Below are 16,765 nucleotides of genomic sequence, written 5' to 3'. Positions count from 1 at the left end.
GGCTGCTGACCCTTCACTGGAGTTTACGACACAGTAGGGAAGATTTATTAGTAATGTCCTAAATTCAGATGGGCGGAAACTGGGCAACATTTATCACAGTTAAGAACCCTGATACATTTTGAAAGACTTGTTAACTTCCTCGCCAATCTCTTGGAAGCCTTTCTTTACAACAACAATTTGTAAACCAAAGTTAATGGCGGACGTTATTATTGAAAACTGGCAGATTTTATTGCTCCCCTTAACCTCGCTCTCTTTTATAGAGAATTTTCAAACTTGGCACCTTCTTCTTAGTAAATCGCCCCCTTTCTATCGTCACACAGGTTTGTTTGTGTCTTGGCTGCAATACTAAAAACACATGTTTATGGGTGTTTCGGCTTCCAGTACGGCGCATTGAAGGGGCTGAAACTTTACCAATCATGCACTGAAAATTCACCCTGAAGGCTCATTCAGTTGTCAGTTTTTTATGTATGACTTCTATACTAGTTTTTCACAGACAGCACTTATACCAATGATAGTCTATGGGGTGGTTCACATGTTCTATTTTTTTTTTATCTGGACCAAGTGGTCTGCACAAAAGCATCGAGACTTGTACAATATTGATCCGAGTGTCTATGGGTCTGTAAACAAAAATGGGTACAGAACTCTGATGCCATCTGTGTGCCGTTCGTTGTTCATGGACTGTTTGACAACTTTAGAAACGTCAGAGTTTTTTTTTCATCCAAGAAAAAACTGATGAAACTCTGACACTGACCAAACTGTGATATTAAACACTGATGAAACTCGGACCGTATTTTTGTGCACGAGAAAAATCACCGACATCTTGAATAAGCCCTAAGGATGAATGTGAAATCACAGAAAATCCCTTTAAGACTGGGCATGTACTTGGCTGCTTTCAGCTCCAGCACTAAGGATATATATATATATTCAGTAGTTGGAATAGTAATTGAAAAAAAGAAGTTACTAGGACCACCTTAATAATGAAGGAGAAAGTGATTAAAAAAAACCACATAACTAAAAGAAAAATTTAATTTTCGCTCGGGTCAAGCAACCAATCAAAAATTGTAAGCAAGAGGGCAAGTATCAGACAGAAAGTTAATTTTATCTACAGGTCAGTCATAAAACACATAGATGGAAATATGTTATTACATGGTGACCGTTCAGATATAAGAACATCCATGTGACACAAACTGCTGAAGTTTGTCAGGACAGCTCTTTATACTGACTCAGAGTAGGATCGTGAGGTTGGCCCCTCTGTGTCATCCATATGTGCGTACGCCATCAGACAACCTTTATGGCCATATTTCTATAAAGATTTGGTTGGGAGATTGTTTTCCTAACAGGAAAAGGCCAAATAGCAGGAAATACTATGTATCTTCATTACTCCACATGAATGCCATTATTGCCAAAACTACTTGAGGGAGCACTGAACTTTTTTTTCCTTTTCGGACCTTTTAAAATTTGGGAGATTGTTAAAAAAAATATATACAATAGGCATTTCCTTACCTGCTGAATGGCCTGACACTCTGGTGGGTCAAAAATTGATGACGTCCTGTTCCTTCATCTACTTCAGCTAATCGCTGGCCTTAGCAGTCATGTGTACTTGTGTGCAATGTGACCCCTGAGACCAATAATTAGCTACGGTATTCAGGTGACTAATGAAAAGGACATCATTTTCATGGGTGTGTCAGATGTAACAGACAGTCACTCTGCATTCTGGCTGCAGAAGGGCACTGCGTTTGGCTTTGCAGACGCCTTCTTAATCCTTCTTACTTTTGGACCCAGTGGCAACCTCCCTCCTGCTCTGATTATAAACACCCAGACAATGGTGTGTCAAACTCTCAGTATGCTTCAGGGAGTCACCGGTGATATTCTCATTTTCCCTTGTGAAGGCTTGGAACAATAGCAGTCGACTAGCTTCCTCTCTGTTGCCCTTGGAGGACGATTGGTGTTATCTCTCTGGTGTCTGCTCAAGCTAAGTCCCCCCCCCCCTTGTCTCCTTTATTATATTTAGTTTACAGTGGGGACTGACCAGTGCTCACACCCCCCTCTCTATATAGGGCCTAGCTCTAGGAACATACAGAGATTAGGTTTCCTGTTCGGCGATAGGTGCGGAACCAATATAGGGACGGTAGGACAGGTAGGGTGATATTAGATCTACCTAGGGGTCTCCACTCACCCTTTCCCTAGCGCTTGGTCTACCCTCCCCTCTTCCCTTCGTGTTGCACTTAGTCTTTCCCACACCGGGCGTGACTGTCATCCCATAGGAATCGGTGGCCTCAGTGGTCCGGTGACTGATGGAAAGGACATAATTATTTCCTATCCTGGCAGTGATCACTGGACCAGCAGGGGGTATGAATGATACGTAACACTTAATTATAATGATCACTACTCACTGCCAAATTTTGAAAATTCCCTAAAAAACCTCAAAGTGAGTACATCCACTACATGTGAACCCTCTTTACGAATCTGACTACATTGAGAGTCGGCGTGCTATTTGGACATGCTTATCACATACAGCAATGATGTGGTCCCTAATTTGCATATAGTCCTGGAAGAGACCCCTGCCAATCTATACAACCATCTCAACACCATAAAAGCCTACCTGCTGAGGCAGATTACGTATGGGTGTGTTGTATAATGTAGTAAAGTTTACAGTGAAACGCACAGAAAAATGTGACGAATGCAAAAAGTCTTTACCGACTGTTGGTGTGGTGGCTGCACTCAGGGACGTTGCTGAAGAAATGGAGGACGTGCTCTCAGCTCGTGCCAAGGGGGCAATGGGAGGTGGGCTGGATGAATGGACGGGTGGACTGAATGGTCGTGACTGCAAAAGAAAAAGTAAAGGTCATCTGTATGCACACACTTGAGGGAAGAAGACCCAGCTGTGTTCAGAAATGTTCACATCCCAGAGGTCAGACCTGCTGCAATAAAAGTTTTACGACAGCTACATAAAGCAGGAATTTAGGATCCGTAGCCAAATGAAATGAGTTATTACATCAATAATCCCGATGTATTATGTACAAATCCACAGGAAAATAACTCACATCTGTTACTGGAGGCTTCCCAGGTGGTACTTTAGGGCGAGATGGCGGACGAGGAGGTGGTGGTGGTGGGGTTGTACTGCAGGTGGCAAGAGGGGTGGCAGGACGAGCAGGCGAGGATGTTCCTTAAAAGGGAAAAAAGTAATAGTGTTGAAATGTTATAGTGACTGTTCACCTTACAGATTACAAAAACAGTAACAGCACAAGCTGAGAAATTATATTTCTCATTCTGTACTGATCCGAAGATACACCTTGCATTATACTAAAGAGCTGCACTCACTATTCTGCTGGTGGAGTCACTGCATAGATACATATACTGTACACTTAATTACTTACCCGGAGCTGATCCAAGAACCAATATGTAAATGTAGTAATAGTTATGTACACAGTGATTGCACCAGCAGAATATTGAATGCAGCTCTAGAGAATAATACAGGAGGTAACTCAGGATCAGTAATGTAATGCATGTACACAGTGACTGCACCAGCAGAATAGTGAATGCAGCTCTGGGGTATAATACAGGATGTAACTCAGGATCAGTACAGGATCAGTAATGTAATGTATGTACAGTGACTGCACCAGCAGAATAGTGAGTGCAGCTCTGGAGTATAATCCAGGAGGTAACTCCGGATACGTTTCATGCTATATAAATGATACCAATCATTGTTAGTGATCTATAATAAAACATACCACTTGCACTTCCTGCCCCACCAGGTCCTGGAGAAGACACCACAGCTCTGTACGTAGGTGGTGGCGGTGGGGGTGGTGTAGCTCTTTGACCAAGGCTAAAATCTTTAGGAGAAGCAACGGTCTCCAGTATATCATCTGTAAGAAATGACTTTTCTGCAATTTTTTTGTGGACTTCTTCCAGGTTGAGAGGTGAAGGTATATTTCGACAAGTTTCCGCAGGGGGCAGCAGTTCGCAGGGGCTGTTTGGTTCTTCAGGAGGTGGAGATTCAACCAATGTTGTGGACAGAGGGGAGGGTGGAGAAGGATCGGGAGGGGGAGATGTAGGAGGTGGTGGAGAAGTAGGAGGCATAGGAGAAAGTGCAGGAGGAGTAGAAAGAGGAGGCGGTGGTGAACGAGGGGGTGGTGGTGAACGCGGTGGAGGAGGAGAAAGAGGCGGAGGTGGGGAACGAGGGGGTGGAGGAGAACGAGAGGGTGGAGGAGAACGAGAGGGTGGAGGAGAACGAGAGGGTGGAGGAGAACGAGAGGGTGGAGGAGAACGAGGAGAAGAACGAGGAGGAGGGGGTGAACGAGGAGGAGGAGAACGAGGTGGAAGTGGAGAACAAGGAGGAGGAGAACGAGGAGGAGGAGGAGAACGAGGAGGAGGAGAACGAGGAGGAGGAAGGGGAGAACGAGGGGGACGTGGGGAAGAAGGAAGAGATGGAGAAGAACGAGATGGAGAAGAACAACAAATCTTTTCAGGGGAATGGTCATGAAATCTGATCCACTTGTCTTCAGTGTTGATAGCTACAGACTTGGGGGATAAAACGGGGCCGAAAATACTGTCTACATCACTGATAGAAGCGGGTCGTTCATCTGTGGTGGCCGTTTCTTTCTGCTCTTCTGAAGCTCCTTGATCTAAAAATGATAAAATATAGATTATATAAAATAATATCCAATACAAAGTTGAAAATGCAGAATTTAGTAAAAATGTACACATCTTTATGGTTATTTTTGGGCTTTCAGACTAGTAAAACTATTTTAAAATAAATATCATTAGATTAATGTGTTTGGAATCTATGATTCAATAAGGATTGAGCCATCTGGGATTGGGTGCTGAACGCGTTCTATGTTTAAGAAAAAATGTTAAATTTGATTATGAAAACCATAAAAAGCAGCTATTAGATAAAACACAGATTTTTATTTCCTCAAGGTTTAGCACTTGAATATAATACATTGAGAAGAAAAGTAGTAGTACTCACCTATTCCAGCTGGTGAAGCAGTTCTCGGTGGTGTGGCTGGAATATTTTTGGGTGGAATGGGTGGGGGTGCTAAAACAGAAAAAAAAATTGAAGAAACCATTTAGGCTAGAAATTGATCTGATATTGATGACCTAAATATTACATGCCTAGAAAACCCCTTTAATAGTAGAATGATGCAATAAAAAAGTAAATACTAATACTGTAAATATTACGGTATGTTAAAATATTTAATTAACAAAACCTTACTTTTGATCATCCAGAAATTGGCGAGTACCACGATTGCCTCATTTCTGCACTACCTAGCAGGTTTCGTGCCTATACAGGTTATGTATTATGGAGTCTGACGTTCATAATAATTTCCCTTTACAACTACTTTATAGCAAGGAGTTTGTATGTTCTCCCCGTGTTTGTGTGGGTTTCCTCCGGTTTCTTCCCACATTCCAAAGACATACTGATAGGGAAAGTAGATTGTGAGCCCCAATGGGGACAGCGCCCATAATGTCTGTAAATTATCTGAATTGTAAAGGGCTGCGGAATATGCTGGCGCTATATAAATAAAAAGATTATTATTATTATTATTAATATAAAGTAGCGTGGACAATCTGCTTACTTCCAGTCGGGAATGGTCGTGACAACTTTGGAGATTCTGAAGCTGCACCGCTTGTTTGAGAGGCTCCCCATATTTCAGACTGGTCTAGTGGAACTAGAAGAGAATTACATATGTCTATATAGAAGCAGATTTTGGCTACAAAAGAAAGTAAATTTCTGTTAATATTACGTAAAATTTATTTTTACAGTTTAATTTTTCTGATCCAGAGCTCCAAATTCCCTGCATTGCAGTGGAGCGTAACAGTAACATTTTGGCACCATTTGCGTCCCTCTAGGGTATTATTGCATACTGTTCAATTATTGAGTATACAGTGACCTCAGAAGCTCCCCCTTGTGGTGATAGAAATGTGTTCATATTCCACGACCTCTTATAAGGGACAGGATGCATATTACCCAGATCCTCCTTGGGGTACACTCAGGCATAGCCAGCCACATTGCAGTGATTATCCCCAGGAGATAATGGAAATGTGAACTTAGCCTTACTTTAATTCCATCAGTACTTTTTTAAAATACAATACACGTGCTGGGGAACTATGTATATTTTAATGGGGCGCAAAATATTTGCTTTGCCCTGTGCGCTGGCAAGCCACAATGTGCCATTGCTCACACAGATGTAGAGAACCCTGCATGAGCAGCCTCCTCTCAACCTACAAAGGCACACAATGGGGGCCTTGTTCTCAATATACATGCAGGTTCCTGGAGGTGAGACCTGCAGCCTTCATACATTCATAGCATATTCCGTATATATGCCATAAATGTACGAAATGTAAAGAATAAGAGGCTGGCATAAAAATATATAGATATTTTTACCTTCAGACTTTGGACCCTGAAAGGCAGACTCCAGGGGAGGACCAAATAATTCTACTGGAGCTTTCTTACTAAAGTTTATAATGAAGAAAAAAAGAAAAAAAAAAGAAAAGAAAAAAGTCAAATCGTATTTTTTTTTTTTTTTTTTTTTTTACTCGTAACAATTCAGAGCTTTGGAAAAGTTGCAAAACCAACAACAACGACAACAAAAAAAAGCTTTCCTGTGCACTTTGGTTTGCACATATTCTTCACGTTTAGCACTAACCTGGCAAGTTCAGCTGTAGGAGTAGAACGCCTTGGCCTTGCTATCTCTTCACCTGAAGAAATGAAACAAAGTTTTGATAGATGTGGGAAACTTCCCTCTTGGCCGGGCTGCACAAACTATTTATTACCCAAATGCCTACACATAAAACTCTCAAATTTGCAGTTATTTTACCCAATTTTTTTTTTGCTAAAGCTGTAATGGAAGGGTAATTTCCTATAGATCGTATGTCATTTCATCATTCATATTTAAAGCCTGTTTTTAAAGAAAGAATAGAGTAAAAGTGAAGATGAAACAACTTATTGGGTTAGTCCCATCTTGGCATCATCACTGGGCTATGCCTTCACATCATGATCGTGACGGCCGGACTTCTGGGTTCCTGGCGAAACAGGAAGAATGAAGCGCACATCCTGATCTAGTGTTTCATTTTCTTGTTTTTTTTTCCCCCTGTGTAAGAGCTCCCTGACCACCCGCTGAGGAGTGGCCTTATACAAGTGAACGTATGGAGTTAGCGGCGGTTGTTATACAGATGCGAATACAGGACTTTAGTTTTAGCATCGAGAAAGGAAACACAATGTTAGTCTACTCCATGTACAAAACATTAGGGATGCAGATGTCCTAAAACTGACTTACCAGGCACAGGTGGCCTCTCGTCTAGCTGAATTAATAATTACCATCCAGATTAGTTATTTTTTATTTATTTTTTTTTTTTTTTTTACAGAGGACCATTACCATTGCATTTTTTTTAAAAAAATATCAATTTTATATAATTTTTGTTTCTGCATATTTCTCTTCAATCTGCATTTCGCCATTCTTCTGTTATTCTAGAAACATAAATTGACAATTGGGTTGTAATTATTCCTCTAGGATGTGTTATTTGAATATTCCCTTTATTTTTTTGAGCAGTGCCTTCATCTTGCAGGAACTGCTGACACACTCCAGCCACATGAGGTCTGGCATTGTCCTGCATTAGGAGGAACCCAGGGGAAACCGCACCAGCATATGGTCTCACAAGGGGTCTGAGGATCTCATCTCGGGACCTAATGGCAGTCAGGCTACCTCTGGCGAGCACATGGGAGGGCGGTGCGACCCTCCAAAGAAGTGCCACCCCACACCATTACTGACCCACTGCCAAACCGGTCATGCTGAAGGATGTTGCAGGCATCAGATCGCTCTCCACGGCGTCTCCAGACTCTGTCACATCTGTCACATGTGCTCAGTGTGAACCTGCTTTCATCTGTGAAGAGCACAGGGCGCCAGTGGTGACTTGGCCAATCCTGAATCCGATTGAGCACATCTGGGACATCATGTCTCACTCCGTCCACCAATGTCACGTTGCACCACAGACTGTCCAGGAGTTGGCGGATGCTTAAAGCCCCCGTCTCACATAGCGAGATCGCTAGCTAGATCGCTGCTGAGTCATGGTTTTGGTGACGCAACCGCGACCTCACCAGGGATGTCGCTATGTGTGACACTTTGCAGCGATCAGGCCCCTGCTGTGAGGTCGCTGATCGCTGCAGAATGTCCTGGACCTTTTTTTGGTCATTGCACTCCCGCGGTCAGCACACATCGCTGTGTGTGACCAGCGGGACCAACGATCAGGCTGGTAACCATGATAAACAGCGGGTTACTAGGGGCACAAGCGCACTTCGTAACCCGCTGTTTATCATGGTTACCACTCTGCTACGGTGAGCGGTAACCTCCCGCTCACCATAGCAGAGTGGTAACCATGATAAACAGCGGGTTACTAGGAGCGCGTGTGCCCCTAGTAACCCGCTGTTTATCATAGTTACCAGCCTGCTCCTGCTTCAGCAGGCTGGTAACCAGGAGCAGGACATCGTGGAAAGATTCTTTCCACAATCTCGCTGCTCCCCTGATCGTTGGTGAGCCTGCCTGTTTGACAGCTCACCAGCGCCCACATAGCGACGCAGCAACGATCCCTGACAGGTCGTATCGTTGTCGGGATCGCTGTAGCGTTGCTAAATGTGACGGGGCCTTTAGTCCAGGTCTGGGAGGAGATCCCACAGGAGACCATCCGCACCCTCATCAGGAGCATGCCCAGTCGTTGTAGGGAGGTCATACAGGCACGTGGAGGCCACACACAATACTGAGCCTCATTTTGACTTGTTTTAAGGACATTACATCAAAGTTGAATCAGCCTGTAGTGTGTTTTTCCACTTTAATTTTGGGGGTGACTCCAAATCCAGGCCTCCATTGGTTAATAAATTTGATTTCCATTGATGATTTTTGTGTGATTTTGTTGTCAGAACATTCAACTTTGGACAGAACAAAGTATTCAGCAGTGTGTGTGTGTGTGTATATTATATACACACACACACATACATATGTGTGTGTGTGTGTGTGTGTGTGTGTGTGTGTGTGTGTGTGTGTGTGTGTGTATATTATATACACACACATACGTGTGTGTGTATGTATACAGGGTGGTCCAAAAGTAGGGGGACAGAAAGTGTAATAAGGTTATGAAGGGGGAGATTTATCAAACATGGTGTAACGTGAAACTGGCTCAGTTGCCCTTAGCAACCAATCAGATTCCACTTTTCATTCCTCACAGACGCTTTGGAAAATGAAAGGTGGAATCTGATTGGTTGCTAAGGGCAACTGAGCCAGTTTCACAGATCTAGTTTTCACAGATAGATCTCCCCCAAATCTGTTCTCTTTTCAGATAATTCAGATAATACATAATGGCAAATAATATAAATACAGATCAAAGAAAATATGGATTTTAACAGAGTATTAGAAATCTCAAAATGCTGAAACCGTTAGAGGAAATTGGGTTGAAACATTTGGTACTCAAGTCCCAAAGAGACAAACCATTTACCGCATCCGGTAAACCGCAGAGTCCAAAAAAGTCCTCCAGAAGAGCCTCTTTGGAACTGGAGATTTCACGAGCTTCTATCATGCGAATCCTGAAATCTATTGGGTGGAAAGCTTATCATCCATGTCTAATTCATGGTTTATTGGAGGATGATCCAGACTGGTGGCTGCAATTTAGTGTTTGATAAATCTCCCCCTTCATAACTTTATTACACTTTCTGTCCACCTACTTTTGGACCACCCTGTATACATATATATACATACATACACACACACACACACACACACACACACACACACACACATACATACATAATGATGATGTCAAAGTGCTGTTTTATGAAGAATGCAATTATTTACTAAAACGGAAATATGGGTCTATGTGTATTGAGGGGGCTGAGGAGCTGAGCGCACTCATCACAGGGCAGGTGCCGGCTGTGTCATACATCAGACATACGCCTCTAACTGCAACAATAGAGACTAAAAAATATAGCATAAAACAAAAAAGTAAATAAAATATATACTATTAAAAGCCCATAAAAAATCAAATCACTCAGTTAAAAAAAAAAAAATTAAGAAATTTAGAAACTAAATATGCATATTCGTTCAACCGCTTCTATAAAAGTCTGATCTATAAAAATGTAACATTATTTATATTTATGGAAAAAGTTGAAAAAAGAATAAAAATCTAAAAAACAAAAAAAATGTAATAAAGAGTGATTGAAATATCGTATGTACTCAAAAATTGTACAGCTAAAAACTCAAGCTCTGCAGAAAAAAAACACATGCCCTTAAACAGGTCGAATAACTTAAAAAAGTTTAACGATATAACAAACCAATTATTATTTTTTTTTTAACAAGTTCAGTTTATCTTTTTAAGGCTACTGGAATAATAAAAACCTATACAAGTTTACAAGCTCAGTAATCATACTGGTCAAGAGACATATTATCCGATCTTTTTTTTTTTTTTATAAAACCATGAACGTTGTAGAGATAAAACCCAAAAAACAATCAAGGAATGGGATTTTGTTTTTCCACCATTTCGACTCACTTGGAATTTTTTTTTTTACCACTACATTACATGGTAAAATGAATGGTGTCTTTCAAAACTTCAATTCATCTCGGAAAAGGAAAACAAACAAAAAACCCTTACACGGCTCTGTCAGTGGAAGAATTAAAAAAAAAAGAAAGTTATGTCTCCTGGAAGATGGGAAGGAAAAATGAAAGAGCAAAAATTAAAATCGGTCGCAGAGAGAAGAAATTAAGGCTGCATTCACACTGCTGTTTTATTTTGTAGATCTTATCACATTTTTTGAAGTAGTTAGCCCAAGATAGTAGGGTGGCTGTACGTGATCCCACAATTAATAGCTTTATGGTTTCTTAGATGCACAATTTGCAAAATAGACTTCTGTTCACAGTGATGGAGTCCCTAATGTTCTGTACACAGTATATACTATGAGGATACACTATGAGTCTATGAGTAAACTAAACTAGATCTTTCTACTTACTTGACAAGTGTCTCTTAATTGTGCCCTATTAATAAAAACAAACACTTATTAAAGCGCACAGCATGCACGGGTTAACACGCACTCTGCACAGACACACATTACTATCATATTAAGCTTGTTACATTAGGCAGCTTAGGAAAAAAACCAAAAGAAAAGTTATAGTCATAAAACAATCCAAGAGCCACATTTTAGTAACACCTGCTGGTTATTTAGTTGATGGAAGCAGAAAAGGAAGGTTATAGGACACACAATGATTCTCAACGTAATAAAACCATACAAGAACAAGAAGATAATAGCTTGTTTGTGTTAGCAGACTAGTAAAATCGGATTATTTGCAAGATGAGAAGGTTAAAAGGTCCGCTTACATGAATCAGCGTCAAAATCAGTTTGAAAGACATAGGGAATTTGCATACAATGCATGCAAATGGGTTTTTTGCAACCCAGTCGATAGGCAATGGAAAGTTCCCAGGCCAGTTTCAGCCAAGCATAATGTGTCTGTACTATAGGTGTAAGTTTCAGCCAGAACAAGTGTCTAAGGACCTGAACAGACAGCTATGAAATTGTCTGCACGGATCCTTACACCTGCAGTTGGAATCTGCGGGACTGGCATCCAGTACCCGAAGCAAAAATGAGGCATTACCTGCACCAGTGAGCAAAGGGCGGAGAGAGAAACGAGGGCGGAGAGAGAAAAGAGGGCGGAGAGAGAAACGAGCGAAAAAAAGAGAGAAGAGAGCGAAAAAGGAGAGAAGAGAGAGAAAAAGGAGAGAAGAGAGAGACTATAGATATTTAGCTGTAGGGACACTTGCAGAACAATGGCTTGTTGTGAGACTATCGGGAGGTATAACTGCCTCTTAAGAAATATAGCTGGTAAAACTTCTGAAATACAACTTGTTGCACTTCTGATACTGGAAAGGAAGAAAACAGATTTTTCATACTTAAAGCAAAACTTTTACACAAACGTTTTAATTGATAAAAAAAAAAGTACAAAGTAAATAAAACGTATCAGAGATATGCAGCAACGCTTATCTTACCGGGCTACGTCTCTGCGGCCAGCACAAGGGAAGAGAGAAGACACACCTAGTCAAAGAGTGATACATCAGTGATCACTAACACACAATCTATTGGGTGTCTACCAATCAATATCACAATGTTAATGTAGAAGTCAACCTATGCTTTACAATCTCATCCAGAGCTGTACATCACATACTGCTTATAAATGCAGCTCTAACTGGAGAAACACAGAAGATAATGGACTGTATATGATGCGCAAATACGAGGCTGTCCCCAGACAAACCTCTTACAAAATTCTTTAAACAAGGTTACAGGGTACATTTGCACCCAATAAATAGCCTCCCATGGAGCCTAGATCCTCTGGTGAATCAGGAGATTTGAGTAGTATTAGGTGTCATTTAATGGGTGCAGGTGCAACCACTAACTTCATTGCATTATATACAATTCTGTCTGATGAGGCTTTAAATCTTCTTTTACAGACTTTTATTCCCTGTTTCATAAGCAGCAGAATAACATTACTGTAAGGATTCAAAGTAAACATTAAGTGGCGGCTCCATTCTAGCAGATCAAGCAGCAGAAAAGTACATTATTGAGTATATACGTCCCACGATCAGTGTAGGGATTATTATCTTTTACATGAATATTTTATTTTTCAGATTTAGCACATTTACATCTAATCCTAAAGAGCATTTGCACTCAAGTGCATTTGGTTAAAAAAAAAAAAAAAAAAATGAATTCTAGTATTCCGAAGTTCCATTTATATGTAGTAAATAATGGTGCACCTAGATGCTACCCCTTTATGTGCCATCCTCCCTCCCCCACTCCATTCCAAACCTGTCGATGAGGGTAGGACATTAGTGCTGCATATTTGCAATGTGAATTTCTGTTTAGTGAAACTGCTCTTCAGGAAAAGAGAGCAGAATCAAATAGAAATCATGAAAGGTATTGGCGGCAATGGGTTAAAAACTGATTGATCAATTCCAATTTTATATCTATCATTATGACAAATCAGGAGGAAAACATTTGTTTATTACAATCATCTTCAAGCACATTCACCAGATGTAGTAACAGTGCAGCAGAGGTGAAGCCCAGTGATACTGTATGTGCAGTTTTTGGCACTGGTAACACAGCGGCAACTTTCTGATCGTTGAGTCCCGACTGCTGGGACCCCCGTCCATCACGAGAATGGAGCTCTGAAATGTCCTTTTTGGATGGAACAGTGGCCGCACGTGCATGCATTAATCAGAAAGTTATCACCTATCCTGTGAATAAGTGCTAGCTTTCAGTGTTGGGAATAAGTCTTTGATGAACACATTTTCTATGAGCTATTCCTGCAGTAATAGGATGGGTCTTGGAACCATTTCCACCTGTGCCACCACTCATCGGATTTTTTTTTCCTTTTTGACCACAGTTTTAACAATAAACTCTAAGTCTGGTATCTTGTGATTCAATAAAGAAAAATACGCAAGGCTCTTCTAATGAAGAATTGCCTGATGTTCTGTAAGTTTTAGCAGCATTCGGCAAACGTGGGACGGGAATGGGAGGTGTAGAACAGCCAAAAGGTTGGAGATCATGGATGAAGACCATATCAAAGTGTATCTTTTACTATTTAACTTCATATAAGTAAATAAAAAGTGAAAAGTTTTTATGAGGATGTCCATCCAACAACATATCACCTATGTATAATCGCTTGTCCATAGGATAGGACTCATCGATCGCGCTCAAAGTCCCTTGTGTGATGGGAGAAGTAGTGATAATGTGAAACCACTTGGTGTGGTGGTCACACATATTCACTACTTCTCTAATCAAAGAGGGGACATTGGACCACCCCGTTCTTGGGATCAGCGTGCTGTCAGCAGCAGCACCTCCAGCGATCATACATTTATCTTCTCATGGATAGGGGATAAGCAATGTTTAAGGGACACTGCTATATAAAAACTTGAGAAACTTTTCAAAAACTTTTCCCTTTTGTGATTCGGAGGTAAAATTTTTTCCTGGTTTCTTCTTGTTCATCTGAACTTTAGAGACAGCTTAGCGCCAGGGCTTCACTGTAAATTTGCCACTGCAAAATCAAGATGACAATGTCAAGCTGCTGAGTTGCAATTTATGACAGTGGTTGCATTGAGACGCACAAGTCGTCAAAAATTAGAACCTGCTGGATTCCATTAGCATTAGCTGTGAATTTGTCGTGTAGCCTTACTGTGTCCCACAATGCAATGCCCTCTGACAACAGAATTCTCAATGCAGCTTTCTGTGTGAATGGAGAGTAAATATTTAATTAAGAATTAGAAAAATGCAAAAAAAAAAAAAAAAGTATTTATGAAATCCCCAAACCCTGTGCAAAAATAGTTCTTTTTGCCATTAGAAGCCGCAGACGGTCAGACATTTTCCTTGAAGCGACCACTTTTTGGTCTGGTAAAGCAAATATGCCAGCGTCGCCTGTCCTGAGAATTACTCTGCCACTTCTGTAACACTGGAAGCAAAACACCAGACTTCTGAAGATACTTTATAATATATACTCCATATGAACCCCAAGGTTAATTTTAGAGTTGGGGGGGGAACAAAACCAACACCCCTGCACCATCAATACATAGATGTGTGTATAGCATTCTGCCAATGGAATAATACAGTACAGACCAAAAGTTTGGACACACCTTCTCATTTAAAGATTTTTCTGTATTTTCATGACTATGAAAATCGTACATTCACACTGAAGGCATCAAAACTATGAATTACCACATGTGGAATTATATACTTAACAAAAAAGTGTGAAACAGCTGAAAATATGTCTTATATTCCAGGTTCTTCAAAGTAGCCACCTTTTGCTTTGATGACTGCTTTGCACACTCTTGGCATTCTCTTGATGAGCTTCAAGAGGTAGTCCCCGGAAATGGTTTTCACTTCACAGGTGTGCCCTGTCAGGTTTAATAAGTGGGATTTCTTCCCTTATAAATGGGGTTGGGACCATCAGTTGTGTTGTGCAGAAGTCAGGTGGATACACAGCTGATAGTCCTACTGAATAGACTGTTAGAATTTGTATTAGGCTATGTGCCCACGTTGCGGAACTGAAGCATATTTTTTATGCTTCTCCCTGGCGGGAAAATCGCATGCGGATTTTACATGTGTTTTTCCCGCCAGGTAGAAGCGTTTGTGAGGCGTCTTTGCATGCATTTCCGCATGCGGGTTATCTAGCACTTCTCCAAGTGATTTAAGCATCACTTGGAAAAGTGCTTGACAACTTGTTCACACTATGTAAATCCATGCAGCCGGCATGGATTTATATAGTTTGACCAAGCAATAGTAAAAAAAAAAAAAAGAATCAGAATGGTAAAAAATAAAAAAATAAAGTTTATACTCACCTTCCGATGCATTCTCTGCCCCGTCCGGAGTCTTGAGCGGCTCACGCTGTTGTGTGCAGGACCTGCGGTGAAGTCATTGAGTCATGTGATGGGTCACATGACTCAATGACGTGGTAGGTCATTCACACAACAGCGCGACGGCGGGAAAACACCGGGAAGACATCAGAAGATAAGTATAAACTTTATTTTTTCTTTTTTTTTTTTACAGGTTCTTTGGTACCCAGGTCTGGATGAGAGTCTCCTCTCATCCAGACTTGGGTACCATCCGCACATTGATTCCGCTGCGCTTCCGCAAAATTAATGAACATGCTGCGGATTTTTGACCGCAGCATATACGCTGCGGAAAAATCCGCAGCATGGGCATTGACATTGCGGAATGCCATTGGGGACCATGGGGTGCGGATATACATGCGTTTTACAAGCGTTTACGCTGCGGAAATTCCGCAGCATATACGCCTGTAATAAGCAACGTGGGCACGCAGCCTCATGGCAAGAAAAAAGCAGCTAAGTAAAGAAAAACGAGTGGCCATCATTACTTTAAGAAATGAAGGTCAGTCAGTACGAAAAATTGGGCAAACTTTGAAAGTGTCCCCAAGTGCAGTTGCAAAAACCATCAAGCGCTACAAAGAAACTGGCTCACATGAGGACCGCCCCAGGAAAGGAAGACCAAGAGTTACCTCTGCTTCTGAGGATAAGTTTATCCGAGTCACCAGCCTCAGAAATCGCAGGTTAACAGCAGCTCAGATTAGAGACCAGGTCAATGCAACACAGAGTTCTAGCATCAGACACATCTCTACAACAACTGTGAAGAGGAGACTTTGTGCAGCAGGCCTTCATGGTAAAATAGCTGCTAGGAAACCACTTCTAAGGACGGGCAACAAGCAGAAGAGACTTGTTTGGGCTGAAGAACACAAGGAATGGACATTAGATCAGTGGAAATCTGTGCTTTGGTCTGAGGAGTCCAAATTTGAGATCTTTGGTTCCAACCACCGAGTCTTTGTGCGACGCAGAAAAGGTGAACGGATGGACTCTACATGCCTAGTTCCCACCGTGAAGCATGGAGGAGGAGGTGTGATGGTGTGGGGGAGCTTTGCTGGTGACACTGTTGGGTATTTATTCAAAATTGAAGGCATACTGAACCAGCATCTTGCAGCGGCATGCTATTCCATCCGGTTTGCGTTTAGTTGGACCATCATTTGTTTTTCAACAGGACAATGACCCCAAACACACCTCCAGGCTGTGTAAGGGCTATGTGACCAAGAAGGAGAGTGATGGGGTGCTACGCCAGATGACCTGACCTCCACAGTCACCAGACCTGAACCCAATCGAGATGGTTTGGGGTGAGCTGGACCGCAGAGTGAAGGCAAAAGGGCCAACAAGTGCTAAGCATCTCTGGGAACTCCTT

The 16,765-nt window shown here is 41.5% G+C and overlaps 1 protein-coding gene across 12 annotated transcripts in view; it reads right to left on the bottom strand.

Moving 5' to 3' along the window:
- The window catches only part of SGIP1 (SH3GL interacting endocytic adaptor 1), a 76,764-nt gene that overhangs the window by 24,560 nt on the left and 35,439 nt on the right, over positions 1-16,765 (bottom strand). For 8 of the 12 annotated variants that reach the window (XM_073643836.1, XM_073643838.1, XM_073643840.1 and 5 more), the window contains exons 7-15: positions 12,022-12,033; positions 10,991-11,015; positions 6,651-6,702; positions 6,389-6,456; positions 5,580-5,672; positions 4,970-5,038; positions 3,732-4,625; positions 3,045-3,166; positions 2,698-2,824 (exon numbers count right to left, since the gene is read on the bottom strand). In XM_073643836.1, the coding sequence (XP_073499937.1) occupies positions 2,698-2,824; positions 3,045-3,166; positions 3,732-4,625; positions 4,970-5,038; positions 5,580-5,672; positions 6,389-6,456; positions 6,651-6,702; positions 10,991-11,015; positions 12,022-12,033 (1,462 nt within the window). The remainder of the gene's footprint in view (positions 1-2,697; positions 2,825-3,044; positions 3,167-3,731; positions 4,626-4,969; positions 5,039-5,579; positions 5,673-6,388; positions 6,457-6,650; positions 6,703-10,990; positions 11,016-12,021; positions 12,034-16,765) is intronic. The other 4 variants (XM_073643837.1, XM_073643847.1, XM_073643846.1 and 1 more) reach the window with 1 other exon arrangement.

This window comes from Phyllobates terribilis, unplaced genomic scaffold (assembly GCF_046119375.1).
Source record: "Phyllobates terribilis strain yellow unplaced genomic scaffold, ASM4611937v1 Scaffold_8__6_contigs__length_399053987, whole genome shotgun sequence".
Lineage (NCBI taxonomy): Eukaryota > Metazoa > Chordata > Amphibia > Anura > Dendrobatidae > Phyllobates > Phyllobates terribilis.
Note: the sequence above shows the minus strand (reverse complement) of the source record. Positions and strands in the feature narration are given on the sequence as shown.